The sequence below is a fragment of the Tenrec ecaudatus genome, chromosome 6 (genome assembly GCF_050624435.1).
Source record: "Tenrec ecaudatus isolate mTenEca1 chromosome 6, mTenEca1.hap1, whole genome shotgun sequence".
NCBI lineage: Eukaryota > Metazoa > Chordata > Mammalia > Afrosoricida > Tenrecidae > Tenrec > Tenrec ecaudatus.
In genome coordinates this window covers 31602466-31630322 of record NC_134535.1, presented here as the reverse complement: position 1 = coordinate 31630322, position 27857 = coordinate 31602466, and the positions used below count along the sequence as shown (strand labels likewise).

General features: G+C 40.8%; 1 protein-coding gene and 2 non-coding genes across 3 annotated transcripts; all 3 read left to right on the top strand.

Moving 5' to 3' along the window:
• Window positions 1-330: 330 nt before the first annotated feature.
• On the top strand, window positions 331-27857 carry METAP2 (methionyl aminopeptidase 2). Its single transcript, XM_075551153.1, has 11 exons — window positions 331-576; window positions 2669-2767; window positions 11454-11519; window positions 15104-15206; window positions 21032-21193; window positions 21608-21789; window positions 23957-24051; window positions 24302-24398; window positions 25649-25752; window positions 26222-26337; window positions 27162-27857. The coding sequence occupies exons 1-11, from the start codon at window positions 426-428 to the stop codon at window positions 27412-27414; spliced, it is 1428 nt and encodes a 475-aa protein (XP_075407268.1). The 5' UTR covers window positions 331-425; the 3' UTR covers window positions 27415-27857.
• On the top strand, window positions 9712-9846 carry LOC142452207 (small nucleolar RNA SNORA9). Its single transcript, XR_012785236.1, has one exon. It is a non-coding gene; the product is annotated as a small nucleolar RNA SNORA9 (small nucleolar RNA).
• LOC142452206 (small nucleolar RNA SNORA9) lies at window positions 11547-11681 on the top strand. Its single transcript, XR_012785235.1, has one exon. It is a non-coding gene; the product is annotated as a small nucleolar RNA SNORA9 (small nucleolar RNA).

Below are 27857 nucleotides of genomic sequence, written 5' to 3'. Positions count from 1 at the left end.
ATAAAATTGTCCGTACCAGTTGGGTACGGCCCTCCCTCGTGTAAACGCTTCTGCGCAGGCAGGCGCGTTCATTTCGTTCACTCGAGCTGAGGATCCCTTTGCAAACCGGCTCCCCACAGCCCGGCTGGCACGCAGCACGCCCGTGGGGCGCAGTCTCCTCCCGCCAGCGGCGGTTAGAGCAGCCGGGATCCCCGCGGGGCAAGGCGAGCCAGGGCCCCACCCACAGCCTCGCCGCCGCCGGGCCCTCCACTATCCCAGAACTCCCCGCGCCCCGCCCAGCGAGAGCCGCTTCCGCCCAGCGAGAGCCGCTTCCGGCCTCGCTGGCCGCCCAGCGAGAGCCGCTTCCGGCCTCGCTGGGCTCGGTGGGTGACGAAGGAGCGGGCCCTCGCCGCTCGGTCTCACTCCCTCGCGCGCTCTCGTGCAACATGGCGGGCGTGGCGGAGGCCGCGACCCCCGGGAGCCACCTGAATGGCGACTTGGAGGCGGACGACAGGGAAGAGGGAGCTGCCTCTACAAACGAAGAGGCAGCCAAGAAGAAAAGACGGAAGAAGAAGAAGAGTAAAGGGGCTGCCGCAGGTAAAGAATTTCGTGTGTCCCCGGGCCCCGCCGGGGGTGGCCGAACGGCTCCGGCCCAGCGTGGGTGGCGGGACTGGGGATCCAGGGCGGAGGCTGGCCTTCTTTCCGATTCGGAGCCGCGGCAGCGCACGGGCTCCCGACTTTCCGTCCCCGCTAGAGGCCGCCTGTCGGTGGCACTGGGGGCTGGGGCGGGGGTGAAGGAGGGGAGGGCCTGTGTCTCAGCTTCTCGGGGGGCTCCAGGGCCGCCGGGCCCGAGCCCCTGCCTCGCCAGGACTCCGCGTCCACGCACACCCCGGAGCGGGCTGGGAGCCGGCCACGGGCTCGTCCTTCGCCGCCGCGCTTTGGTAGCCGCCTTACGAACCCGGGACCGTCGCGGGGGCTGGAGGGGCTGGCCGCGCATCTTGGCGCAGGGTGGTTGGGCAAGCCTGAATGTTTTAACTGTACCCCTTCCGCCCCTTCGGTCACTAAGGGGTTTCTGTTGCAGGCTGCACACTTTTGGAGTCTGTGTGAGTGTGCACACGTGTGTGTGTGCGCGCGCGCGCGTTCTTGTCATTGTGTAGTAATTGCCGAACGCGTGGCGGCGGTGGCACGAATGTTCACCTGCCCGATGTCACTTCAGGCCTGAAGGACGGTGGCACTTGGCCGTCGCAGGGGGCGGACAGGCAGTTAGTAGCATCTTGTGTATCTCCAAGAGCCATGTCGGCCTGTGACTTCGAAATCCACCAGTGGTCTAGGAAAACACCGTGGAAAAGCTCACCGTTGGATTGTATTCTGAGCTGGGAACTTGACAAATGCTTTCTTTTGATAAGCCAGGTTTTTTTTGGTTGTTGATTTCTGGATATTTTGGGGGGGGGCACAAGGCCTTTTTATAGGGAGAGTTGGGGGAGGGAGTGTATATTTTCACTGGTTTCTAATGAAGAGCCAGAGAAAAGAGGGAAAGGTGGCCGGACCCAAAGTGACGAATGTGGAGATGAAAGACGTTGGTGAGGCTAATTTACAGCTTTTAGAAATTGTGAGTAGCTGAGTAGGCGGCTATATTCTGAATTGAATGAAGATGGGGATGGAGTGTTGGAGTGTTGCTGGGGAGCAACATTGAATTCTAGGACATAGTTTGTTGGCTGTTCCTGCCTTTCAGATGAATTCCAAACTCTTTGTCCTTTAACTGCTCTTGACCAGTTTGACTCTGTATTTTGAACAGTTTTAACTCAATATACATTCTCCACAGTAGCTAGACTTCGCTTCCTGCCTGGAATTAAGCTCTTCCTACCCACATACATTGCTTCTCTAGCTAGATTGTAATTACTTCTGGGCAGGGACTGTGTCCTTTGCTTAGATGTTCCACAGGATGTTAGTTTTTTTAATTAAATAATCGAATGTCTTTTCCTATATCTATCTTAACTTAGCCTTTCTTGATGGGATCTTTGTTTTTAAGAAGCCCCAAAGTGCCTTTCCCCCTAATCCTCTACTAAGACTTTGCATTTCTTTTCTTTGGTAATTCAACTATTAGCTGTCAAATCGTTGAAACACTTAAAAAAGTTTACTTAAGGATAGGGACCAACTTCTACACGTTTGTTTACCTTGTAGCTAATAGAACAGATAAGAAATGGGTATTTTGTTGAATTCAATGAGGGAATGGACAATACCTCTTAAGAATGGTCATTTTTTTCTGTCCTTAAACCAGTTTTCTTAAATCTGGGTGGCACAAAGGGTTTGCTCTCAACTGTTTATCAGAAGGTTGTTCAGCATTGTGGAAGTAACACTGTACATCTTGATAGAAAACTCACTTTCATGCAATCCATGAAGGCACCTGGTGTAGGAATGAATTCAAAGGTTAGGTTAATGGGTCGTTTTAAAAGTTCACAATAACGTTTCTATCTTTGCTTCCTGAACACATCAGAAAAGGGGCTTTCTTGTATGTTTTTCAGGATGTTTACAGCATACAATGGGATTTCAAAAAGTTCATGAAAAATAGAATTGAAAAGCTAATGGAATGGAAAAATTTCTCTATACTTTTTGAAGATATCTTGTATTCTAATGGGAATGCCTTTGTTAGATTTGACTTGTGCTTTTTTCCCCCTTTTCTTTTTAACAGAGCAACAAGAAACTGAATCAGGCACCTCCGTTGATGAGGTAGCAAAACAATTGGAAAGACAAGCTTTGGAAGAGAAAGAAAAAGATGATGATGATGAAGGTAAAGGGTTAATTAGATCTCTGACTAGAAAAACGAAAAACTAGGATAGTCAATTAACAAAATCTAATGATTCACAGAATATAGTATTCTCTGACATGAATTTCACTTGGGAAGACCTCAATACCACAGCTACAAAGAAAGCATATTTAATAGAAACTCTGTAGAAAACTGTATATACTGAGAGCTGCTGAGAAAGCCAGATCTTAACTTCTGAAAATGTACTTGGTACATGGCCAAGTGGTGGATGCGTTCTTAGATAAAGTTGGGTTCTCTTTGTCTAACATTGGACACCTAGTGTGTTCTAGGCACTCGGTATCCTTGGATATTTTCAGAGGTGTTCTCATTTTATCTTCTCAAAACCCAGCAAAGTGTGTGCTATTCTCACAGACTGTAGATTGAGAAATGACAGTTATATTGTCCCATGTGACGTGCTGTGTACTGTGTGGAATAGAGCCTGAATTTCATTTGTAAGTCCTGATTCCAAGTCCCCCTCCTTTTTACAATATAGTAAAGTTGTTTGATTCACAAATGAATATATTGAAGTGCTTTTCAACTTCACAGTTGTAGCTTCTTGTGAAACTTTTTTGCTGTGAAATGTCTTTAAGAAAACAGCTGGAATTTTGTCAGCAAGACAGGAGTGGGAGAGATTAAGAATGAGCTAATGTTTGTCTTCCTCGAGAACTGCTAGCCTGGTGTTCTACCTGTCAGTCATTAGCAGCAAATTCCTGGGGTGCTTCATTGTGTTGGGGAATGCAGAACAGTGGTTTGATTTTCTTTTAGAAATAAAATGCTCCCTGCCTTCAAGAAGCTCACAGTCTGTGATGAAGGGCCAGGATTCAAAGGAATGGTTGGTTGGTTTTTTGTTTGTTTTTTCGCTTCAGCTTTAATGTTGGTCCATTTTACCTTGGTTTACACTTCAGATTCTGAACTTACTTTGATCTCATAGCAATAATTTAAAAAATTTTTTTAATCAAAGTTAGACCCACAGGGTATATATTATGACAATGTTAATCTTCCCGCATACTCTTTGTGTCTGAACAAAGTTACAGGATTCTCTTTACTTTGAGGGGGGAGATTTTTGTTTGGGTAGTGTTCCACAGTTTAGATCAATGATTTCCTAACACATCTTGTTAACCAGGATCAACCAATAACTGTTGAGAAGTTCTTAAGACACTAGGAAGATAGTGTTTCAGATTAATTTTCATAAAAGAATCGATGGTATGATGAAAAAAACAAAGGTGAATGTATACTGATACCCACAAGAAAGTTTATATAAATTTGGAGGTGAGATTGTAGGCTGAATGCAGAAGGAAGATTCATTGGAAGAAATGGGACTTGAATGAAAAAAATAGAAGAGACCACTTTGGGGTATGATGATGCTGATATTCAGACCTCATACACAACACAACAACCATTGCCTGGTCCTGCACCATCCTCATAAGCGAATTGTGAAAAGGAGTCATGTTTGCTAATTAATTGGAGCATTTTTTTATTTAAAGAAAAGTGTATTAGGGAAAAAATAATTGAATGTGGTTGCTTAAAGGAAAGGCAGAATCTTTTGGGGAGCTTTGTAACAGTAGTCCAGGCACGTGATGGTGGAGATTTAAATTGACAATCACTTTAAGAATGGAAAGAAAGAGTAGTACAGTTAAGGAGCCCTGATATTGTAGTGGTTACATGTTGAGCTGCTAACTGCAAGGTCAGCAGTTGGAAATCACCAGCCTCTTTGAGGGAGAAAGATGAGGCTTTCTACTCCTTCTACCCTCCCCTACAGGGCCACTATGAGTCAGCATTGACTTGATGGTAGTGAGATAGTACAGTTACAGAAGGAGAATTCAAGTCTTGGGGACCAGAGAGAAGTGAACTCCCGGAGTTTCAACTATTGGTGGTAATATTGGTGAAGTTGGAAGGGAAAACTGTTAGATTGGGGGATGGTAAGCTTTGTAAGCAAGTGTGTTTAATTTTGAATGTGCTGGGTTATCCCTGTCTAAAATGGATTCTGTGGGCACTTGGCGACATGCTGGAGCTACTTGCTCAACCAGTATGTTAAGTTAGGTTTATTAGAGTATCATTTGCTCAAAATTGATTGTGCTGTGGGTTAGGTACTGAATTGCTAACTCTAAGGATAGTAGTACAAGCTAGCCCAGCCACTGCTGGAGAAACATGAGTCTGTGTTTCCATAAAAATTTATAGTCTCTCAACCCAGTGTCGCAAGGTGTGAATGCAATATCCCGGCGTGGAGGAGGGAACCAGTGGAGAGGTCTGGGAGGCTGGCCCCAGCACCATAAATTAAGTGGATTCCTGCCCCTCCCCCGAAAAGAATTTGTTCCAAAGGACGACATTGACTCTGCAGCTCCGGGAGATGGACATATCTGATCAGAGCACACGGGAGCAGACAAAGGGGCAGGAGGAGAGAGTGGAGCACAGCCTGGCCCACCAGGCCGTGATGATGATGTTCCTGAGTAGAGCAGCCAGTCCACAGAGAGAACAACATGGCTGGCCCCACTATGAGACATGATGCCCCTCAGTGACTAAGGGCGATACAGGGGACAGCACCGGAGACACAGTGTGGGAATTGCACCTGACCTGATCCCACCACACCGAGGCAAATCACTGGGGGAGTGCAGCGGAACAGCAAGGGAATGGAGTGGCAAGGTCCCCAGGGAATGCTGAAAGTGGACTTTGGGGCCAGGGCATGGTGCCCCAACAGACTGGACTGGAAAACGCCCCTAAGGGCCAGCAAACGATCCCTGAACTAACTACAAGCTTTTCTCTTGTGAACTGTTTTGTTCTGTTCTTTCTCAGTGGTTTGTTTTTGTTGTTTTGTTGTCTGGTTGTATACTGTTGCTTTGTTTTCCTCTGTCTTGTTTTCGTGCATGTTAGTGACTCCACAGGTCTGTCTGAATAGGACAGGCTGGATGAACTATCTGGAGGAAAAACAACGGGACCGACAGTTCCAGGGGGACTTGGGGTGAGGGGGTAGGGGGGTAAGGAAGTGGTGTTAACAAACCCAGGGACAAGGGAAAAACATGGGACCCCAAATGGTAGAGAAGGGGGAGTGGCAGGCATGGTGGGAAATGGTCAAGGGTAAGGTTGCTTAGAGAAGAGGTATACTCTAGCCCAGGTGGCGATGAAGCATGGTAGTAGGGCAGGAGGAAAGTCAAGGGAGATGGAGGAAAGAGCTAGGAGTCAAAGGGCATTCATGGAGGTCTAGACAAAGACATGTGCATGCAAATATATATAGGAGGATGGGGAAATAGATCTATGTGTCTATATTTATAGGTCAAGTATTAAGGTGGCGGAAGGACCTTGGGCCTCTACTCAAACACTCCCTCAATGCATGAATACCTTCTTTTATTAAACTGGAACTCTATGATGCTCACTCTCCCGACACAACGGCTGGAGCCAAAGTGGGTGAACAAGTAAATGTGGTGAAGAAAGCTGATGGTGCCCGGCTATCAAAAGAGATAGTGACTGGGGTCTTAAAGGCTTGAAGGTAAACAAGCGGCCATCTAGCTCAGAAGCAACAAAGTCCACATGGAAGAACACACCAGCCTGTGTGATCGCGTGGTCCTGAAGGGATCAGTTATCAGGCATCAAAGAACAAAAAATCATATCATTGACTGCACACCTCCATGATAGGATCGCTGAAGACAAATGGGTGCATGGGCAGGTGTGGTGAAGAAAGCTGATGGTGCCCGGCTATCAAAAGAGATAGTGTCTGGGGTCTTAAAGGCTTGAAGGTGAACAAGTGGCCGTCTAGCTCAGAAGCAAAAAAGCCCACATGGAAGAAGCACACCGGCCAGTGCGATCACGAGGTGCCAAGGGACCAGGTATAAGGCATCATGCAAAAAAAACAACAACGATAGAAGTGTGTGTATGTATGTGTATATATGTGTATATGTATATGTATATATATACCATATTAAATGAAGGGGGAAGTGCAGAGTGGAGACCCAAGGCCCAAGTGTCGGCCAATGGAGATTCCCTCATAGAGGCGTTTAGGAGAGGAGATGGGTTAATTAGGGTGCGAGGTAGCACCGATGAAGAATACAGCTTTCCCCCAGATCCTGGATGCTTCCTCCCCCCAACTACCATGATCCGAATTCTACCTTGCAGGCCTGGATAGGACAGAGGCTGTACACTGGTACATATGAGTGCTGGAGACACAGGGGATCCAGGGTGGATGATACCTTCAGGACCAAGGGTGTGAGGGGCGATGCTGGGAGAGTGGAGGGTGAGTGGTTTGGAAAGGGGGAACTGATTACAAGGATCCACATGTGACCTCTTCCCTGGGAGAGGGACAGCAGAGAAGGGGAGAAGGGAGACTCCGGATAGGGCAAGATATGACAAAATAACGATGTATAAATTACCAAGGGCACATGAGGGAGGGGGGATAGGGGAGGTAGGGGGAAAAAAAAGAGGACCTGATGCAAGGGGCTTAAGTGGAGAGCAAATGCCTTGAGAATGATTGGGGCAGGGAATGTATGGATGTGCTTTATACAATTGATGTATGGATGTGTATGGATTGTGATAAGAGTTGTATGAGTCCCTAATAAAATGTAAAAAAAGAAAAGAGGAGAAAAAATGATTAGGGCAAAGACTGTACAGATGTGCTTTATACAATTGATGTATGTATATGTATGAACTGTGATAAGAATTGTTTGAGCCCCCTAATAAATTGTTAAAATTAAAAAAAAAAAAAATTATAGTCTCAGAGACCCGAGGGCTGCTATTCACCAGACTTGACCCAGTGGCAGTAGGTTTGGTAGTCACCTTTCAAGTATATGGCAAATCTGTTCATTAGTTTTGCTACTACCACGTCTAAGAGAAAGACCATTTCCATTTAGCATTTCCTTTTCCACAAAAAGCTCCCTGAATTCTTGATCCATTCCCCAGTGCCTGGTAGCCACTGTTCTATTTCCTGTCTCTACAGTTTTGTCTTTTCTGGAGTGTCATAAAAGGGAATCATTACAAAATATACCTTTTTAAATTTAGCATGATACTTTCCACTTCATCCCATTGCTGCATATATTTTAGCCTTTTTCATCTTTATCACATAGCCGTGGTCTAGATTTGTTGGTCTAGCAGTTGAAGTATATTTGGATTGTGTCAAGTTTTTGACTAGGAATAAAATTTCTATAAAATTTGCACGCTGGTTTTTGTATAGATATGCCTCTCTTGGGTAAATACTTAAGAGTAAGTTCCATGTTCATATGATGCATGTGTTGCATCAGAAGCTGGTGGTCTTTTGTAAAATGTCTTTACCACTTTGCATTCCCATCAACAAGTGAACATTCCAGACCCTTCTCTTTCTCCTAAGCGTAGGTGTGCAGTACCGTCTCGTAGTTCTAACGTGCTGAGGATAGTGGGATGCTTGTGTCTGTCTTTCAGAGATAGTGGGAGCCCTGGTGGTGGAGCAGGTTGCGCACTGGGCTGCTAACCATTAGGCTAGCAGCTGGAGACCACTGGTCACTCCCTGGGGGAGAGATGAGGTTCCAGTTTCCACCTTGGAGTCTTACAGGGCCAGTTTTTCCCATTCCTATACGATTTCTCTGAGCAAGAATTGACTCGATGGCAGCGAGTTTGGTTTTGGGTTTTGTTGGTATCTATCTTTGATGTATCCCCCATATTTTCATATCTTTATTGTGCCATTTGGGTTATTAATATTGCCATAAATTCTTTATCTGAGATATATTTTACAAATATTTTCTTCCAGACTATGGCTTGGCTTTTAATTTTTTTTTTTTAACAGTGGCTTTGGAGAACAGAAATGGAAAATTTTGATAAGCCCCCTTGTGGGTACTACTTTTTTGTGTCCTAGCTGAAAAGACAAGAGTGTTGTCTCAATTAATGATCTATAATTTATCTCTAGTTTCTAGTATCCATTGCAATGGCTACATAGAAACTCAAAGACAAAATTCATGGTGAGAGGATTTACTGAGGAAGCTAACAAGTACAGTGTCTGAGAAATACTCAGCATAGTTGTTTAACAGAATATGTTACAAAGTTTCAGGTCTGCTAACAGATGCACCAAAGGGCATCCCACTCTGCTGGACACCTCAACCTCTGAAGGCTTTTTACTCTAACTCTTTAGGGCAGGGATCCTCAAACTTTTTAAACAGGGGCCCAGTTCTCTGTCCCTCAGACCCGTTGGAGGGCCAGACTATAGTTTAAAAAAAACTATGGACAAATTTGTGTACACTGCACATATCTTATTTTGAAGTAAAAGATAAACGGGCCAAAAATACCCTGGTGGGCCGGATAAATGTCCTGGCGGGCTGCAGTTTGAGGACACCTGCAAGTTTAGGGTCTGTAAACCCAGCTCTCTGAATTAAGTGCCCAGAGGCACCACACCCTGAGAGCCAGCCTCTTGCACAAAAGCACTCATCTTAACTTGCTTCATGGGCTGGAAATTCCATTCTGTTCCATGCTTTGGCTCCTGGTTCTGCTGCTGCTCTTCTGATGGTGTAGCTGCCATCTGGATCCAGGAGGTTCACTGCGCAAGATTCTTGAGTCCGCTCCTGATTCTTGCTGGTAATGAGATCCCTCCTCCTGCTTCTAAGAGGGCTCATTTTGTACAGCAGGGAATCCTATTTGGAATTATTCATAGGTGAATCCTATCCGTATCTTCCCTCATCTTTTTACTAGACCCATGCAGAAAAAAGTAATTTGGTGGGAGTTGGAAAGTTTGGCTCGAAGAGCCACAATGAATAATTCACTGCTCCCAGGAGCAAAGAGCCCTGGTGGTGCAGTGGATTGATTACACATTGAGCTGCTAGTTGCAAGGTCAGCAGTTCAAAACCATAAGCCACTTGAAAGATAAGACTTTTACTCCCATAGAGTTATAGTTTCAGACACCTGCAGGGGCAGTTTTTCCTTGTCCATTAGAAATGATTAACTGGTAGGTTTAAAGAGTGAAGTTGTTTAAGATCTGGTATCTACTGCAAGCCTCCAGCGTGTCTGGGTCTGGAGTGACCCTGTGCATTCCTACAGTGCTTGCAAGAACAGTCTTGAAACGGTTTGAGGCCTTGCTCTGCACCCTCTCCAGAGCAAGGTTATAGAAATTTCAGACAAACGAAGGAAAAAGGATCTGGTATGCCAGTTAACCATTTCTAGCTTAAAGTTAAAAAGTGAGAGCAGCAACTTATGACACTAACATCCTTTGAAAGTGGTTTCTTTCAGTGTACTCCCCCTGTAAAAGGCAGATCAATCCTCTAGAAGTGTTATGACTAAGCTAAATAATTGTCAGTAAAAATTTGTTAAAATATTGGTAGATATATATTACTCAACCTGTATAAGTCTTAGATCACATTATCACTCTCCTTGTTAAATTGTTGCTTCCTATTTCCAACTTCAGTAAAATGATTTAACTATGATAAACTCTAAAAAACACTGCTGTTAAATCACTTCTGATTCAGAGCAGCCCTGTAGGACAGAGTAGAACTGGCCCTGTAGCTTTCTGAGACTGTAACTCTGTAGGAGTAGAAAGCCTTGTCTTTCTTCCTCTGAGCTTTTGTGGTTTAGAACTATTGTAGTTAGCCCAGTGGGTAACCATTACACCATCTAGAAGAGCATTTTTAAAGCAGGTCTTGAATACTATGTGCTGAATTTTTAAAATGGTATCTAATCCGTAAGGAACTCACTGTCTAGTAGGGGGTGGGTTTCAGCATAAACCAACTATTGTAATTTTGTGTGGTAATTATGACAGAAGGGCATAGTGGTGAAAGGGTTTTCTTTTATCCTTCCTTCAAATGTATATGACTAATGTATTCTGTCCAATGATACTCATGCGTCTGCTCTATGTGGTTGAACAAAACTATTGTATCAGTATATGTATGTCCATATTAAATTTTACATATAATTTTGGCCCCAAACGATGACTTTTTCTTTATCCCTTCATGTAAATTCAGGATCATTGGATTAGGATTCAGGTGGCATATATTGGTCTAGTTCTGCCACTTGCCAGTTTGTATGCATCAGGCAAGTTCCTTAAATATTTACTGTAAGCTCATGGTTGCTTTGAGGATCAAATAAGGTCATGAAATACGAGTGTTTTAACTAGTAAATGTTGACTATAGTGGAGAGCAAATGCTTTGAGAATGATTGGGGCAGGGAATGTATGGATGTGCATTTGTATGTATGTATATGTATGAATTGTGATAAGAGTTGTATGGGTCCCTATAAAATGTAAAAAAAGAAAAGAGGAGAAAAAAAAAGAAAATGATTAGGGCAAAGAATGTACAGATGTGCTTTATACAATTGATATATGTATATGTTATGGACTGTGATAAGAGTTGTATGAGCCCCTAATAAATTGTTTGGAAAAAAAAGTTGACTATAATTTTATTTTAGATGAAGTCACAGAAAGGTTGCAATTGATATTAAACAAGTACTAGTTAATATTATTCCTTGCTTTTAAGAGAAAAATTATTTAATTCTCCAGAATATCTTTTCCAGCAGTTTTCTTATTTGAGTAAGTCAAAGCCTTGCTAGTGCTTTTAGTTACACAATCTGATATAATTTAAGCAAGCAGTATGCAAAATTATTTTCTAAGAATGTTGGGTCAATGACATAAGTTATTTAAGAGGTAGCATGTGTGGGCATGCTTACACATTTATGCTTGATTTTGTCCCTCTACTTTTATGAAGTTTTTATTCATGTGTACCTGAATTTATCTTCTCAGATGGAGATGGTGATGGAGATGGAGCAACTGGAAAGAAAAAGAAGAAGAAGAAGAAGAAGAAAGGACGTTAGTGCTTTAAGTTGTTCTTTTTAACTGCAAGCCTCCAGCGTGTCTGGGTCTGGAGTGACCCTGTGCATTCCTACAGTGCTTGCAAGAACAGTCTTGAAACGGTTTGAGGCCTTGCTCTGCACCCTCTCCAGAGCAAGGTTATAGAAATTTCAGACAAACAAGAAAAAAGATCTGGTATAAATGAGGATAATACTGCTGTACTTAATAGAGGTAGAACTTAGTAAAATTAATAAATAGCAAATACTTCAGTTTAACAATCTTGGTATTTTCTTTAGCTGTTATTTGGCTAAGGGTCTTAATAGGAGTTGATTGCAAAATAGGAGTTCATACTGCAAAGTAATTATGAATTCCGAAAAGTTTTATAATTTACAACCAGAAAAATTCAAACAAAAATTATTTCCAAGGATGGTGAAAGTAGTGCCACTAAGTAGTAGTAGGGTGAATACAGTTTGTAGTTACTGACTAGCATTGAAATTGTGAGGTTCTTGGTGTATATTAAATGGTGAATCCCTATTATTTAAAATTTGTGCATAGTGAGGTTTTATTAGTTTTTATATTGTACTATTTGACATTGGCATAAAATAAGATCACAAACTCATGTTTTGTCTGTAAGTGGCATAACCCAACATCTTCATGGTCCTAAAGCCACATTACAAGGAGATTGTATAGTATTAAATAATAGAGATTGGTACGCAAATCAGAACACTTTCTGAGACTCTTAAATGTTCTTTGGATGATTAGGGAACATGGAATGTCTGGTTATATCTTTTAAACTATGAAAGATTGCATGAATCCAAATTTTGAGGGCTTCAAGTTTGTTTTTATTTCTCTGTTGACCTGATTTTACGGAAGCTCTTGGCTCTGTCCGTCATTAATCTCCTGGTATGTTTCTGTCCATCCTTTCTACTCTTGTGAGTCAGTCTGGCTCTAACCTATGAAAGCGCATGAGCCTATATTTAATGAGCACACGCTACCTGCATTCTAGGAATCTGCCAAGGATTATGATGTCTTATTCCTTGTGTCCCCCTCAAAGTGTGCCTTCAAGAAGCGACTTTCACCAAATTATACTAATGCTTGCCCGTCAACCAAAAACAGATCAACAGAAGGGGATATTCAGTGACTACACGCGGGGGCTTCAAAAAGTTAATGGAGAGATTCCATTATCTTTTCATTCCATTTTTCCATGAGCTTTTTGAAACCCCCTGCTTTTGTCCCTGATAGAATTTGGGCTGACGGCATTAGCATGATGCCGTTGTTAGTCTTTACTGTACCTTGTCGGGTTGTTGATTTTGTTCCTTAGATTTCTCTCTGACACTCTCAAATCACATGGCTTCCCTTTTTTGTTGGCTACTAGAGGGCTGGGAGCCAAAGGTACGGTTTTGTACTGGCTTTATTTCAGGTTCTATTTTCTGTTCTTTTCCTTGATTTTATTTTTGCTTTCTAGTTTACTTCGAATGCCTCTTATTTATGTTTTTCAGATATTCTTGATTACTTCTGGATTAACCTAAATAATACAATTGTGGGCAGTTCCTTTAACCACTTTGCCTTTTATTCATTTATAAAATGAAAAAATTATAAATAATAGTTAAATGAGAAGTGAAGCTCAGACAATTGGAGATAGTTTTTGATGATGAGTTGGATGTGGTACATTGTAATTTTGAAAAGTCATTCAAGATTGCCTCTGATTCTTCATGTATAGATGAAGAGACTGAGCTTTTTTAGCACCATGTAGCCATTTGTCTAAGTCACAGCTAGTAGTGGTCATGGTTAGGCTTGAACTTTGACCTGGTTACAGGTTTTTTTTTATTCTATGATTATCTTTTTGAGTTATCTAATGATCATAGCTTAACAGTATGTTTAATGTAAAGGGGATTTTGTCAGAAATTCAGATGAGATAAAGATTGGGCTGATCGAATAGTACTTTGATTGACAAAAACCAAGATTTTAAAAGACCAAAGTAATTGAACTGAACAAGCAGAACTTTAGCAGTGACAAATAAATAGGTTATCATAAGAACCCTAAGGATTTTGAAGGTCAATACCATGTAAATCAAAAAGCAAGAAGTCTTCGTTCTTTCAATAGCAGTTGAGAGTTGTAGAACAAGTAATATGTTGTTGTACTGAGTAGTCGATCTTGGTACCACCTTAAGAAGAATGTTGACATTCAAGGTTAACCCATCTGGCTGAAAGTGGGGGAAAAAAACAAAAACAAGCCACTTTGCCGAGAGTGGTTGAATGCACTATCATTGTCTAACTTTTGGGAGAAAACAACAGCAGCAAATTGTAGAGAGATGAGGGAGCAGTCAGAAGTGGAGAGTAGATTTTTGTTTTTGTTTTTTTTCTTTAAAAGAGTGTTTATTAAAGCTCTTTACAGAGCAACATCCACACGCCAGATCCAGTTGCCAAGGAGACCCTGTTAGGCAGTGGGGACTGGCTGAGGCATGGCTGGCAGCTCTGGCTTCCCGCCTTCCTGCTCAGAGATGGGCGTGGTGGGCAGGATTTCATCCTTAGGTAGGGCTCATCTTAACACTTGGGTCCCAGGGCAGCATGATCTCCACTTTGATGCCCAGCACTCGCTGCCTGAGCAGCACATGCGCACAGCCAAGATTTTTGTTTTTTTTAACTGAAGAGAATAAAGCTGGGACTAATAGGTGTGAAAGTGACAGATTTGGTGCAGGAGGATTTTTCTAACTGCTGCAGCTCCCTTAAAGCAAATGACCCTGAGAAAGCATGCCTCCTTTGCTGTTGAGCGATGAGGAAGGTTCCCCAGGTTGCGCTTGAGTGTGAACTTGAATTCGAAGGCTTCAGAGTCTGCTTTTGCTTTTGCTTTAACTCCATCGTTGGTAAATCCTAGAGTTGCACATCGAACAGACACGTTGCTCCATAAATTAACTGTCACTTCTGGGACACAGCATTTGTTTCTAAAGGGCAAGTTTTCCTGTAATGAGAACTGCATAGATAATACTTACTATTTTGAAATACTTTTTTAAAGAAAAATCTAGTCCTTTTTTCTATCTTAAAATTTATCTTGGGGATCACTGGTGTCTTGGAATAATTTGGAATATAATATCGTAAGATGTTTACCAAAGACTATAACCGGTTTTAAGTATTCATATCTGAAAATGTGCACATACAACCTGTTTGCTTGTTTGTTTCATGTTTGTACATATGCCTTCAGTTTCCATATCTCACATACCCCAGAATTAAGAGTTTTCCTCTTAATTTATTAAGAACTAATAGGTTTGTAGTGTTAATTGCTGTCAGACTCCTTAATCTCTGATGATTCCTTGGTTTTTATTTGTGAAAGCTTGTCTCCCTGTTACTCCATCCTAGTTGTAGTGAATGGAGAAGAAAACTAACATTAGAGGTGTGCTTTCAGTCAGGGCATATAATGTGGGAATGTAGAATGACGTTCTAAAGGCTTGAATATTTCAGTTTCCAAGCAGCAGAAATTAGAAAGATGATGACAAGCATGATGGGGAGTGTCCTCTGTTTTGAGTTGCTGAGAAAACAATAGTATGGATGAACTGCTTATTTATTTGTTAAATTACAAAAAATTAATACTTTATTTGTATCTCACAGCAAAAGTTCAAACAGACCCTCCCTCAGTTCCAATATGTGACCTGTTTCCTAACGGTGTGTTTCCCAAAGGACAAGAGTGCGAGTACCCACCCACCCAAGATGGGTAAGGAACATATCTTCCAAATTGACTTTTGAAAGTTTAAGCTTAGTAATAAAGTACTGTATATACTTGTGTATGTATATACAAAATATGTGCTGAAAAACTGTGGTTCGGCTTTTACACGGGTCAGTGGTACCCCCAGCGAGGTATAACATCTCGTGGGTGATTGCTGTTCCTCCGCTGTTCATTCAAAGCCCCGCTGACACTGCAGGGCTTTGAATGTTTGTTTACTCACATCTAACCTATCAGAGCCGTCCTATGACGTGGACGGCTCCAATTCGCAGAAGCGCCCGTAGTGATTCATTTACACCAGCAGCCGAACTGGTAAGGATGTGTCTGTGACTGCGCTCCGCTCCGTCTCTCTCCTCTGGTCTCTGTGTTAATTCACATCCTACATTTCCCACTCTAGGCTTATACTCGAGTCAATCAGTTTTTCTGGTTTCCCAGGTAATAATTAGGTACCTGGGCTTATACTCGGGTCGGCTTATATTTGAGTATATACGGTAGAGTTGGTATGTCTCCGCTAACTTAAAAGCTTGTGAATTTATTGCAGAAAAATTACAGTAGAAGCCCCTACCCAATTGATGGGGGCCAGTAGTACATTGGTAAATCAAAAGACAACTATTAAATATAAAATTTTTGGGGGGGTAAATGTCAAATTTCATATATTCATTCATTGATCTTGATATTTGAGCACAGATTTTTATTGGGGTTTTACTTATTTTTCCCCTTGTTCCATAAACTATCCATAATTTAGTCTATGATTTCCAATTTGGATTTCTGTTAAGAGGAACAGGAGCTGAGTGATTTAAGGATTGGTGGCTATGTTTTAACTTGGTAAATTTTTTTAAATTGCATTTTTAATATACACAAAATATGGGAAGCGTTTTGGGGTGATTTGCCTTAACTAGTACTTTTCAACACAGATCTTTGGTTTTGTAGAAACGATAATTATAGGGTACATAATTCCATTACACAACCATAGTAACAAGGACAGATGGCTTAAACAGGTCTGAGAACAAATTCACCTAATTTTTGGAAATGTTCTGAAAAGATCAATTTCAGCTGCTGAAAGTAAGTAGCTCAGAGAGAAGGTAAAATGATAATGAGCTTGGAAGCTGGGACCAAAATTGTCTGCACTTCAGTCCTAGCCTAGACTTAGGACTTGGGCAATTAATTTAGGTCTGGGTTTTCATTTTCTCAACCATAAAATGGGTACTTAACAGGATTATTGTGAGAGAATACATAATTGCATATAAGCTGAGTTTTTCAGCACATTTTAATTGCAGATTTGTGGTAAAATTAGTTGCCTCAGCTGATAACTCTGGCTGACTTATACTCAAGTATATACCAGTATATAAAGTACTTTCTGTAGTTATTCAAAATATTGCCCTGTCATTCATTAATATTTAGAGTATGGGGGTAGGATGGGGGGAGAGGCATCGATTGATCAGTATGTTTTACTGAGGGGTTCAGGAGTGTTGGTTAAACAAAGGGGCTACATTAGTTGGTTAAGAATGCTTCTGTTAATGATTTTATAGATCTTTAAAAAATCTTTTTTTCTTTAAACACAGAAAAGAATATAATGCTATATTTTCATCCTTCCTCTTCATAGGGAATAAACATTTTGACAGGGACACACTGTGAAACTGCTTCATAATTCATATTTTATTGCATCAGATGTATGTCGTCTTATTTTACTGTTGGATCACTTGCTTACTGGGACTGCCAGTTCTTTCTGTTTTATGGTGCCATCAAACTGTTCTTCAGCAGCCTTGCACATAATTGTTTCAGTAGTTATTTGATGATCCCTTATTTGATATTTATTTCACTGGGAATTGTATAGTCATGAATTTATAATTCTTTCAGTCCTTCTACATTGATTAGCTAGTATCCTACCATAATACAGTTTTCACTCATCAACTAGGGCTGGCTATAGTTTCTTCTTAAAGGCAGGTTCAGTACTTTATTTTTTCCCTTTAAGTTCCAGTTATCTATGAAGAGAGTTGGTGTCATTTTGAAGTGCATTTTTAATTATTTTCGTGTAAAAGATAATGCATTTTTACATTGTCTCATCACCACTGAGTCTGTTTCAACTCATGGCAACCCTGTAGAACAGAGTAGTAGAACTGGTGCTGTGGGTTTGTGAGACTCTTTACAGGCTTAGAAAGCCTCATCTTCCCTCCTGAGGAGCAACTGGTGATTTTGAAACCCCCTTTGTGTTATGTTTTTCAGAAAATCAATTTAAGGAGATTATTTATTAAATCTTAAACAGGAAGGAAAAAAAGACACATTATCTGGTTGAGGGAGATCACTAGCACGAGGTCATGGTGGCATCCAAAGTTTTGCAGAGATTCTGAGACTTACAAATGACATGGGAGGACAAAGGAAACTGTCACAAACGCATGACTGGCATTGGATCAGTGTGTCAGTAGTTACAGGTGGGACTGCAGGTTATGTCTGAGAAATGTACAGTGTAGGTTTACAATGACAAATAGAGTTTACAAATTGGCCCAAGGTCTTCTGATCCAGAAAGAAAGAGCATGACTCAGGAGTATGTGGACCCCAATCTTCCTTCAAAGATACACCTTAGTAAACCCCCAAGGGAGACTGCCCCTCCAAGAGCTGGGTAGAGGTTACACCAGTAGTTTTTATGACGATAACATATAAAAGGGGGTACCGCCCACCCCCCAAAATGGATGTGATGTGAGGGGGACAGTGCATTTGGAGTTTGTTCCACCAGGTCAGGCTTTCTGTTTAGAGGTTCTGATAAGAACCTCTGCGACAAAAGAAACTGAACAGAAACTGTGACAAAAAAGGCCTGATTTTTGGCGTGTGGCACTGATTTTGTCACCATGACAAAGCCACCTGCTCAAATAGTCATCTTGGTGCACCAGATTTTGGCAAAAAGCATGCCTTTTGTTCCATGCACCTTACTCACCTGACCTAGTTCCAATGGACTTCTTTTTGTTTCCTGGAATGAAGAGGTACAAGAAAGGACAGTGATTTGAAAGACGTAAAAGAGGTGAAGAAAAAAACAAGGGAGGTGCTGTCAGCCATCCAAACATGATTTTGAAAAATATTCCAAGAATGGAATTACAGATGTGACAAATGTATTAGTGTAATGAAAAATATTTTGAAAGTAGATGATAAGGTTGTTTTGTAAAAAAAATTTAAACACAGCTCTGGAAAAAAATTACATTTTGGGGCTGCTGATGAGTTCAAACTGCCGAGCTTTTGGTTTGTAGCCAAGCGCTTAAATACTGCGCCATCAGTGCTCCTTTGCTTTGAATATACAAATGTGATTTTAAGAATTATGTATATTCAGAAATATTTATAGCTATTTGTAATTAATAATTAAATGCCTTTGCTTGTTTTGTATGGTTTTACAATTTTTTCCCTCCTGTACATTCACTGGGGAAAGTGACACAATATTGAAGACTTTCTATTATCAGAGATCTGATTTGCATAGCCTCTGAACTTGAAAGATTGTTTCAAATAGTAGTTCTCATAGTTTTGTTGTATAGACTTGACTTGGGTGGTGGTTGTGGTGGTGGTGGTGGTTGCTATGGTGCTGATTTCAACTCAATTTTCCCACTTGTACTTAATAACTGTGCCCCACAGGGAAGCAGACTGCCAGACCTGCCTTCTGAGGTGTGTCTGGGTGGATTAGAACTGTCAGCCTTTTAGCTATTTGAGTGCTTCACTGTATCAGCTAGGGAATTAGCATGTCACAGACATACTAGTATATTTTAAAAGCATTTATGCTCTGCATCTGCCAATTTGATGAGTTAATTACCTTTTGGAATTATTGATGTGTGCTAAGGTTGGTTATAATTTTTGCCCTAGTAAATTAATTTATATTATTCTATTAAATAGACTAGACATCAAAAGATGTAGGAAAAAGCCTGCTCCATTGTGATTTAATTTTTTTATGTCCTTCATTTGTTTAGGTCCTGTCGCTTGGCTTCTCAAATATTGCTAATGATTGTTCCCTCTGAACTCTCAAAACTTTTAGCAAGAAAAGTTCTTTAATGGAATTTCTGATTGATGATCATTCTTTTCAATAATATACTGCTTTTAAGAATTAGCCACACAGTCTTTAGAAATACAAGCTTTTTGCAAGAGATTTGTTGAATTTAGTATTAAAAATCTTTATTATATCAAGTTCTGATTCTAAAATGTAGTAGAATAGCACTTGAGATTTCATTACACTTTGAAACCTATAGAATGGGGATTTGAAGCCTTTTAAGAGTTGGCTGGGTGTGTGGAGTGTTGAATTACTTAATGTGGCCCTTATAGCTCTATATAGAATCAACTTATGGAGGAATTAGGCCACTTCCCACCCTAGTCCCCTCACAACTGCTGGGCTGCTCACAGCATATCCTAACGTGGAATTGATTACATTATCTTAGGGATTCTTTAATGTCATGGGGCATTACTTGACCAAGCCTTGTGATTCCTGCTCAACCAAGTGGAAGCAAAACCTAGCCATCATACTCCATCCTTTGCCAACTTCACATCTGTACGCACCTCTTTAAACCATGCATAATCTCCAAAGAAAATTAAAATCACATTTGCGCTTAACATGTTATAGCTAACACTTAATACATCTGAAAATATGCTAACCCCCTTTATAAGTTAGGTTTTATAAGTGAACAAAACAAAACATTTGATGCATAGGGATCAGCATTGGGGTGAGGCCGATGGTGGTCCTCTCTCCCCCTTGTTAAAGTTTGAGACTGTCAGACTCCTCAGCCACACCGTTGTTACAGTAGAGTAAGGGCAGGAACAGGGCCAACATCTTTGTGCCATGGCGCTAAGTGCAGTTGTGATATGTGTGCCAGAATAAATGAGGACACTTCATAAAGCATGGGAAAATAGAATTAAAAGAAAACAGAAATTGTCCACAAGCTTTTTGAAGTTTCTTTATATAACCAGGATCCTTACACCTGAAAATGACTTATACTTAGATCATTTAGGATTTCAATTCTTTTTTTGTTTTAGGATTTCAATTCTAAGGAAAGGTTTTTGGATCAAGAGTAGGGAGGAGATAAGAGTTACAACTTACTTAACTGCCATCAAGTCGGTTTTGCCTTAGCGACCCTGCAAGACCAAGTAGAAGTGCCCTTGTGGTTTCTGAGGCTGTAAGTCTGTGTGGGAGCAGAGAGCCTCCTCTTTCTCCAGTGGAGAGGAGGCTGGTGGTTTTGAGCTGCTGTGGCAGTGAGCTCAGCCAGGCTCCATGTGATGCTAATCATCACATGAGCAGTTCATTTACTCAGCACCATAGTAATAGGACAGACTCTGGGAAGTCATGGCGTATGTCGTCCTGTGACACACACACACACACACACACACACACACACACACACACACATGTGCCCCCCCCCACACTGTTAAAGTTTAACTTACTCAATATATTAAGGATGTTTTACCCAGTTAGTTTTCTAGAACTCCTCTCAATTTTCTCTCTCTGTTTTTTTGATTTTATGTTGGTCAGCTATTAGTCCCTCTACCTTTGAATGAAATCTCGCTGAGGACTTTTTTTTCTCCCTCTTAATACGAGATAGAACTTGATTGTGGTGACTTGTAGTTTAGAAAGTTGACTAACATTTTATCAAAGAGGCTGAAAATGTAACTTAGTTTTTTCTAAAATGTCTTAAGTTATTTAGTACAAGGAGGCGTCACAAAGTTGGAGAAATTCCATTTATCTTTTAATTCCTTTCTGCCACGAGCTTTTGAAGCACTGTGGTATTTTATCTCCATCAGCTTTTATCCTTCTTCTGCTGTTTCTTAAATTTAGTAATAGTGTGTTTTGCCTTCTCTAGGCGAACAGCTACTTGGAGAACTACCAGTGAAGAAAAGAAAGCATTAGATCAAGCTAGTGAAGAGATTTGGAATGATTTTAGAGAAGCTGCAGAAGCGCATCGACAAGTTAGGAAATATGTCATGAGCTGGATCAAGCCTGGAATGACAATGATAGAAATCTGGTAAAGTGAATATGTCTTTTGTAAGCACATAATGTTCAAAAACTTTTTAATGCTAACTCCAATTGAAATATACTACTTTGCAAAAAAATTATTTTAAATAGACATTTTAAACATCTCTTCTATATTCTTCTAGTAATATAGATAAAAGAGCACTGTAAGTTTGGACATTGGCCACCAAATTTGGTATATACTCATGCACGAATTAGACTGTGTATTTTCTGTCTGGAAACCTCTTTTGCTATTGAAAGTTAATTAATTTATATTAGTAGAGTAACATTTTATAATACCTTGGAGTCAGACAAAACAATAATGCAGTGAAAAAAGCAATAATTGTTTGAAAAGCTTTCTGGACTGGAGCTGTGAGGGCTATGGAGCTAAGAATGTGAACGTAAACGGAATTCCTTTTTTTCTTAGTGAAAAGTTGGAAGATTGTTCACGCAAGCTAATAAAAGAGAATGGCTTAAATGCAGGCCTGGCGTTTCCTACTGGTTGTTCTCTCAATAACTGTGCAGCCCATTATACTCCCAATGCTGGGGACACGACGGTATTACAGTATGATGACATCTGTAAGATAGACTTTGGAACACACATAAGTGGTGAGTCCTGTGCCCTACCTCACCTTCCGTCTAATGGACGAAGCTATGGATAACTGAACTCCCAAATTGTGTTCTGACCTCTCAAGTTTTCAGTGTAGCTGTCACCTCACTGCTGTCGACTCCGTTTGGGTTGAACAGCTCTATGTAGGGTTTCTGAGGCTGTAAATCTTTACAGGAGGAGGTGGTGGCCTCACCTTTCTTCCACAGAGTGGCTGGTGGGTTTAAACTTTTAGCCTTGTGGTTGGCAACCCAGTACCTATTCCACAGCATCACCAACTCAAACCCAACCAAACTCATTGCCATTGAGGTGATTACGACTCTCTTATAGGAGAGAGCAGAACTTCCTCTAGAGCAGCGGTTCTCAAGCTGTGGGTCGTGACTCCTTCGGGGATCGAACGACCCTTTCCCAGGGGTCGCCCGATTCATAACAGTAGCAAAGTAAAAGTGATGAAATAGCTATGAAAATAATTTTATGGTTGGGGGCCTCCACAACATGAGGAACTGTATGAAAGAGTCACGGCATTAAGAAGGTTGAGAACCTCTGTTCTATGGGCTTCCAAAGTTGTAACAGCTCTAAGTAGAAAGCCGACTAGTCTTTGTCCCCAGAGCAGTTGGTCCTTTTGAACTGCTAACCTTGCGGTTAGAGCCTAATGCATAACCACTGTGCCTCAAGGACTGCTTAAGAACATAACCTAAGGTTGTAAAAAATTGCAGAAGCTAGGACTAGTGCTTGGGACCTGTGGCTCTGTACATTTTTAAAAACAGTTTATTGTTACTTCACATATCATACAATAGTTCAGTCATATCAAGAAGAGCTGTACTACCGTTACCACAGTCAATTTTAGAACATTTTCTTCTTCCTTGTACTCTGTTAATTTGTGTAAATTTTCTTTTTCAATTTTGGCCCAAAGATAAAACAAAACATTCTCCAATTCAACAACTTCCACATGTATATTTTAGTGCCATTGATTATATTCTTCATGTTGTACAACCATCACTGAAATCCCTCTGTGTTTCCACCACCATTAAAGTAAACTCAGTGCCCTCCCAGCAAAAACTTCCTCCTTCAAGTAATATTTGAATACCATATACTTCCATAGTTGAGTTGCTTTAAAAAGTTATATATACCTCATTACAATCAGTTGTAGCACTCCCCCCACTTCCCGCATTCATTGATTGCCCCCTCCCCCACTCCCCAGTACATTTTCTGTGCCCCTGCTGGCTTAGCTTTCTAGAGCTGCAGCAACCAAATACCACATAGAGGGGCTCTAGAGACGGTCATCTGTTCCCTCACACTGTGGGAGTCTAAAGGTCCGCGTCGGGCGGCCTACCCTGTTGCTTTCTTCCAAAGGCTCTTGAGAGGAAGAGTTGATGCTTCTCGTCCAGCTCTGGTTTCTGCCCGCAGGCTTGGTGTTGAGCTGCTGCTGACAGCTGTGTCTTTACATGGCAGCTTCCCCGCTGTGTCACTTGTTTCCTCCTCTTTCTTCTTTGCTCTGACTCCGCTCAGAGATTAGGACCCCTCTCCTCCAGGACAAGAAGCATCTACAAAGAACAGTCTTTCCCTAAGCAAGGGTACACAGACACAGGGGTCAGGTGTGAGTATCTTCTCCAGAACTCCTGTTCCTTTAGTTCCCTATTCTTTCTGATTGAAGGTTCTGTTTCCTCATGCTTGTGTGAGAACTGAATTGATGTTGCCCTAGAGCAGTGGTTCTCAAACAGCCCTTTCACAGGGGTCACCCGATTCAAAACAGTAGCAAAATTATAGTTATGAAGTAGCAACGAAAATAGTTTTATGGTTGGGGGCTCACTACACATGAAGAACTGTATTAAAAGGTCGTGGCATTAGGAAGGTTGAGAACCACTGCCTTAGAGCCTTCAAGAAGTTGTGTACAAATAAAACTGATAGATAGGATTTCTCCTTGCATTTTTGAAGATCCTCTTATGTACTGGCCCTAGAATTAGTCTCTTCCATCTAGAACCTTTTTCATACATCCCCCCTTCCCCCTTTGACTGTGAATGATCTCTTAGTACGGGGTTCTCTCCTCTTTTGAGCCCATCATTTTATTTTGCCTGTTAAATATCTACACTGCTTAATAGAATAAATAATAAAAAGTAGATTAAATGAGAAGCTGGCTTGTAAATTTAAAAGAGGAATTTTCTCTTTCAGGTAGAATTATTGACTGTGCTTTCACTGTCACCTTTAATCCCAAATATGATATGCTATTAAAAGCTGTCAAAGATGCCACCAACACTGGAATAAAGGTAGATGAGCTGTTTAATTGACTGTTTCTAAGCATATTGTTTGAGGTCTTCAGGCTACGAAAATGAATACTCTCTGGTAGTCTGTTTGTTCTTAAAGCCTTATGTGGGTAATTGTAATAGTGTTTCATGGGCCTTTATGAAAGAAGTTATCATGTACAAAGAGTTTTTCTAATTGTCCATGTCTTTAAATGTGCAGGGAAAAATTAAAATTTTGCACTTTGGATTAAAGTTGACACCATTCTGTTTTTAGTGTGCCGGAATTGATGTTCGTTTATGTGATGTTGGGGAGGCCATCCAAGAAGTTATGGAATCTTATGAAGTTGAAATAGATGGAAAGACATATCAAGGTATGGTCTTTAAATTTTTAATATTTTTAAATGCATGTAGGCACTGCAGAATTAATTTTAGAAATCATAATTAAGTGCTTTCTTCAAGTCAGCTGCTTAATCTTAATGTGTTGGGGATAAAAAGAAAGAAAATGGGATTGGGCCTGCTCAGAGGAATGTAAAAGTGCTGTGTCACAGGTTGGCAACTGTTGCGAAATTATTCTCTGGCTGATAGATAATAGGATGATCAACATGCAGGCTGTGTTTTGTATGACGAGCCAGAGGAGGGCTCCGAAGCTGGGGGCGCTCTCCATTGAGGAGGTGGGTTCAGAATTGGAAGGCTGCCCGTCCCCATCTGGGTCCTTCCTTACATCTTCCTTAGTCGCTTTCGCTTCCTTGTTTTCTGAGGGGCTTTAGGGATAAAGCCCCCTCCCCTATCCCTGTGCTTTCTGGGGCTCTATACCCATCTGTTTGTCCTGCCTGCAGCCAACAGCATACCTTGTCTGTTGTGTGCATTTGTGTTTGTCTTTGTTACCTAATTATGCCTATGTAAATAATTGCTTTAAGTATGCTTCATTTTGAATTCTGTAAGGAGTTGCATAATTGTGTCTTTGCTCATATTATCTTTGTCCTTAGATTTTTCTTTTTTGTTGCCCTGCATTCTAATTTGCAAATAAACCAGTTTGTTGATTATTTCTATCATTCACCTAAATATATTTTGTAGTTTAGAATTTTTAGACAATTATACTGAGATGATAAAATAATAGACTATAATTCTGTCAAGGCCGTTTCATTACCTTTTTCATTTGTGAACAATGTATATGTAACCATTTCGACAGTCATCACATAGACGGTTGGGTGGTATTATGATCATTGCTGTTTCGCCATCACCCTTCTCACTATTGGTCACTGTTAACAGCACATTGTCTCATTACGTTCTGGTCAGTAACCAAACAAACGTGGTTCATGCTTGTAATCACTGTGTATGTGATACTTCGTTAGTCTTATGTTCTCTTGAACATTACTTCTTTACGTGACCCTCATTGAGAACTCGTCTTGTAATTCTTTTTTTGCTTATAGTTTTTAACCAATGATCTTTCAACATCTTTTCATGTCCTACTTAGTGAATTAGGTTTCTAATTCAAAAATAGCTACTTTGTCATTACTTAGTAGTGCCATCCTGTTTCTAAATAAATGCCTGAACTCTGCCCAGTAGCTAAGAGATCTCTGTGTTTTGAGACTAAATGACTGTTATTTTCTTATTATGATAGTGAAACCCATCCGTAATCTCAATGGACATTCCATTGGGCCATACAGGATACATGCTGGGAAAACGGTGCCCATTGTGAAAGGAGGGGAGGCCACAAGGATGGAGGTATGTTTGCCATTAACACTTGCTCTTTTGATCATTTAAAATGTATGGTGAGCAGAATAGACTTGCCATACCTGCCCACCGCAGCAGGAAATTGGGCTGTCTCAGTGTACAGTGTTTCTAGTCAGACCAGTGCTGAATCTACCATGGGAGTTGAGTTTGTCGAAGGATTGATTATTCAACACTTAATATTTATTAAGCAACTGCTATGTACCAGTCTCTTTACTAGACACTGGGTCTATAGAGCCTTCAACAAAACATAGAAGTTCCTGCCCTTGTCAAGCCAATAAGGGGTTTGAGAGGGTAAGGAATTGAATGTGCTACAGTGATCCAGTGGGGAAGGGTTGGGTGAGGGGAGAGTGCCAGAGTGTATGTTCATTGCTGTTCTTAAATAAGCTTCCGTCAGAAATGAAGATGGCACTTGTAATTACTTTTTACTTTCTCTCCTTGACTTGACCTTTGTACCTTGAAGGAAGGAGAAGTGTATGCCATTGAAACTTTCGGCAGTACAGGAAAAGGGGTGGTTCATGATGACATGGAGTGCTCCCATTATATGAAAAATTTTGATGTTGGACATGTGCCAATAAGGTGAGAGGCTTGGTTTTGTTTTGTTTTTACAATTTTCTTCCCAATTTTAAAAGACAGACTTTCCTATTTATAAATATAATTGTACCTCTTAACAATAAGTTCAGTTGATTGTGTAATGTAACAAAGAGATTGGCCTCTTAGAGCTAGTTTCTAGGACTTCTCGGAACGCCAGTGTTATTTTGGTAGTATCTCTAGGGTTTTGTCTTAATATCCTCCCATTGGTAAACTTAGTATTTTTGCTATTTTTCTTTTTACCTTTTGTGGAAGGTAGTTGGAAGAACAGATTTATACCTAATTGAAAGCATTGAGCTTGATGTACAGAAAGGAAATTTATTTTCATGAAGTTTGCAGAAAGGAGTCCTGGTGGCAAGGCTGGTTTAAGCAGTAGGTCGGCACTGCTAGTCTACCAGCCACTCCACAGAAGAAAACAGGTTATCTGCTCCTGTAAAGGTGGACAGTCTTAGAAGCTGTACAGCAGCTGTACTCCATCACTAAGAATCACTAGGAATCAGAAGTGACTTGTTAGCAGTGGGTTTGGCTTGCTACTCTAGGTGAGTGTGTAGTGGGAGTTAGCACACCTATTGCATGCACATAGAACACTCGTCTAGAGTACTTTTATTGCTGGTGGCCATGCTCTCTTCAGCGGGCATCTGTAATTAAAAAACAAGACAACTATACACTCTGCTTTTGATTGAGGCGATTAAAAAAAGGGCTTTGAATCTTGATTATCCAGTGAAGCCTAGATAGGTGTTTTTTAAATGGGGAAATCTTTTGAGTTGGTAACTTTTACAGCCAACCATTAATTTTGGAATTTCTCCTCCTAGGCTTCCAAGAACAAAGCACTTGTTAAATGTCATCAATGAAAACTTTGGCACGCTTGCCTTCTGCCGCAGATGGCTGGATCGTTTGGGAGAAAGTAAATACTTGTTGGCTCTGAAGAATCTGTGTGACTTGGGCATTGTAGATCCATATCCACCCTTGTGTGACATTAAAGGATCATATACAGCGCAATTTGAACATACCATACTGTTACGTCCAACATGTAAAGAAGTTGTCAGCAGAGGAGATGATTATTAAACGTAGTTCAAAGGCCACCTCAACACCTTTGTTTTCTAAGCTTTGTTGGAATACACTATACCAGATTTGATGTGCAACCGATTGTCTGTTTTACAGAGGACCCTTTAAAACTTTTATCCATGTTTTAAAAGTAAGAAATTTGATCAAAGGCAAATCTTCTAATGTAATTAAATTTACCAAGAGAAAAGAAGCTTTCAGGACTTTGAGAAATGTTAACTGTTTTTCTCCCCGGTATAGGAAAATATTAAAGCTCAAATAAATTAGGAATGAGTTAAATATGTCATTTGGAACACTTCAGAAATGCTTTTCATATATTTATATTACCATATTCCTACTTGGATGCTTTCAGTGATTATAGCCAATTCTGCACTTACACCCTCTGGTATTGCTTTTTAACCTCCTGAAATCCATTTTCTAAAAAATAAAGATGTTTTCAGATCTGA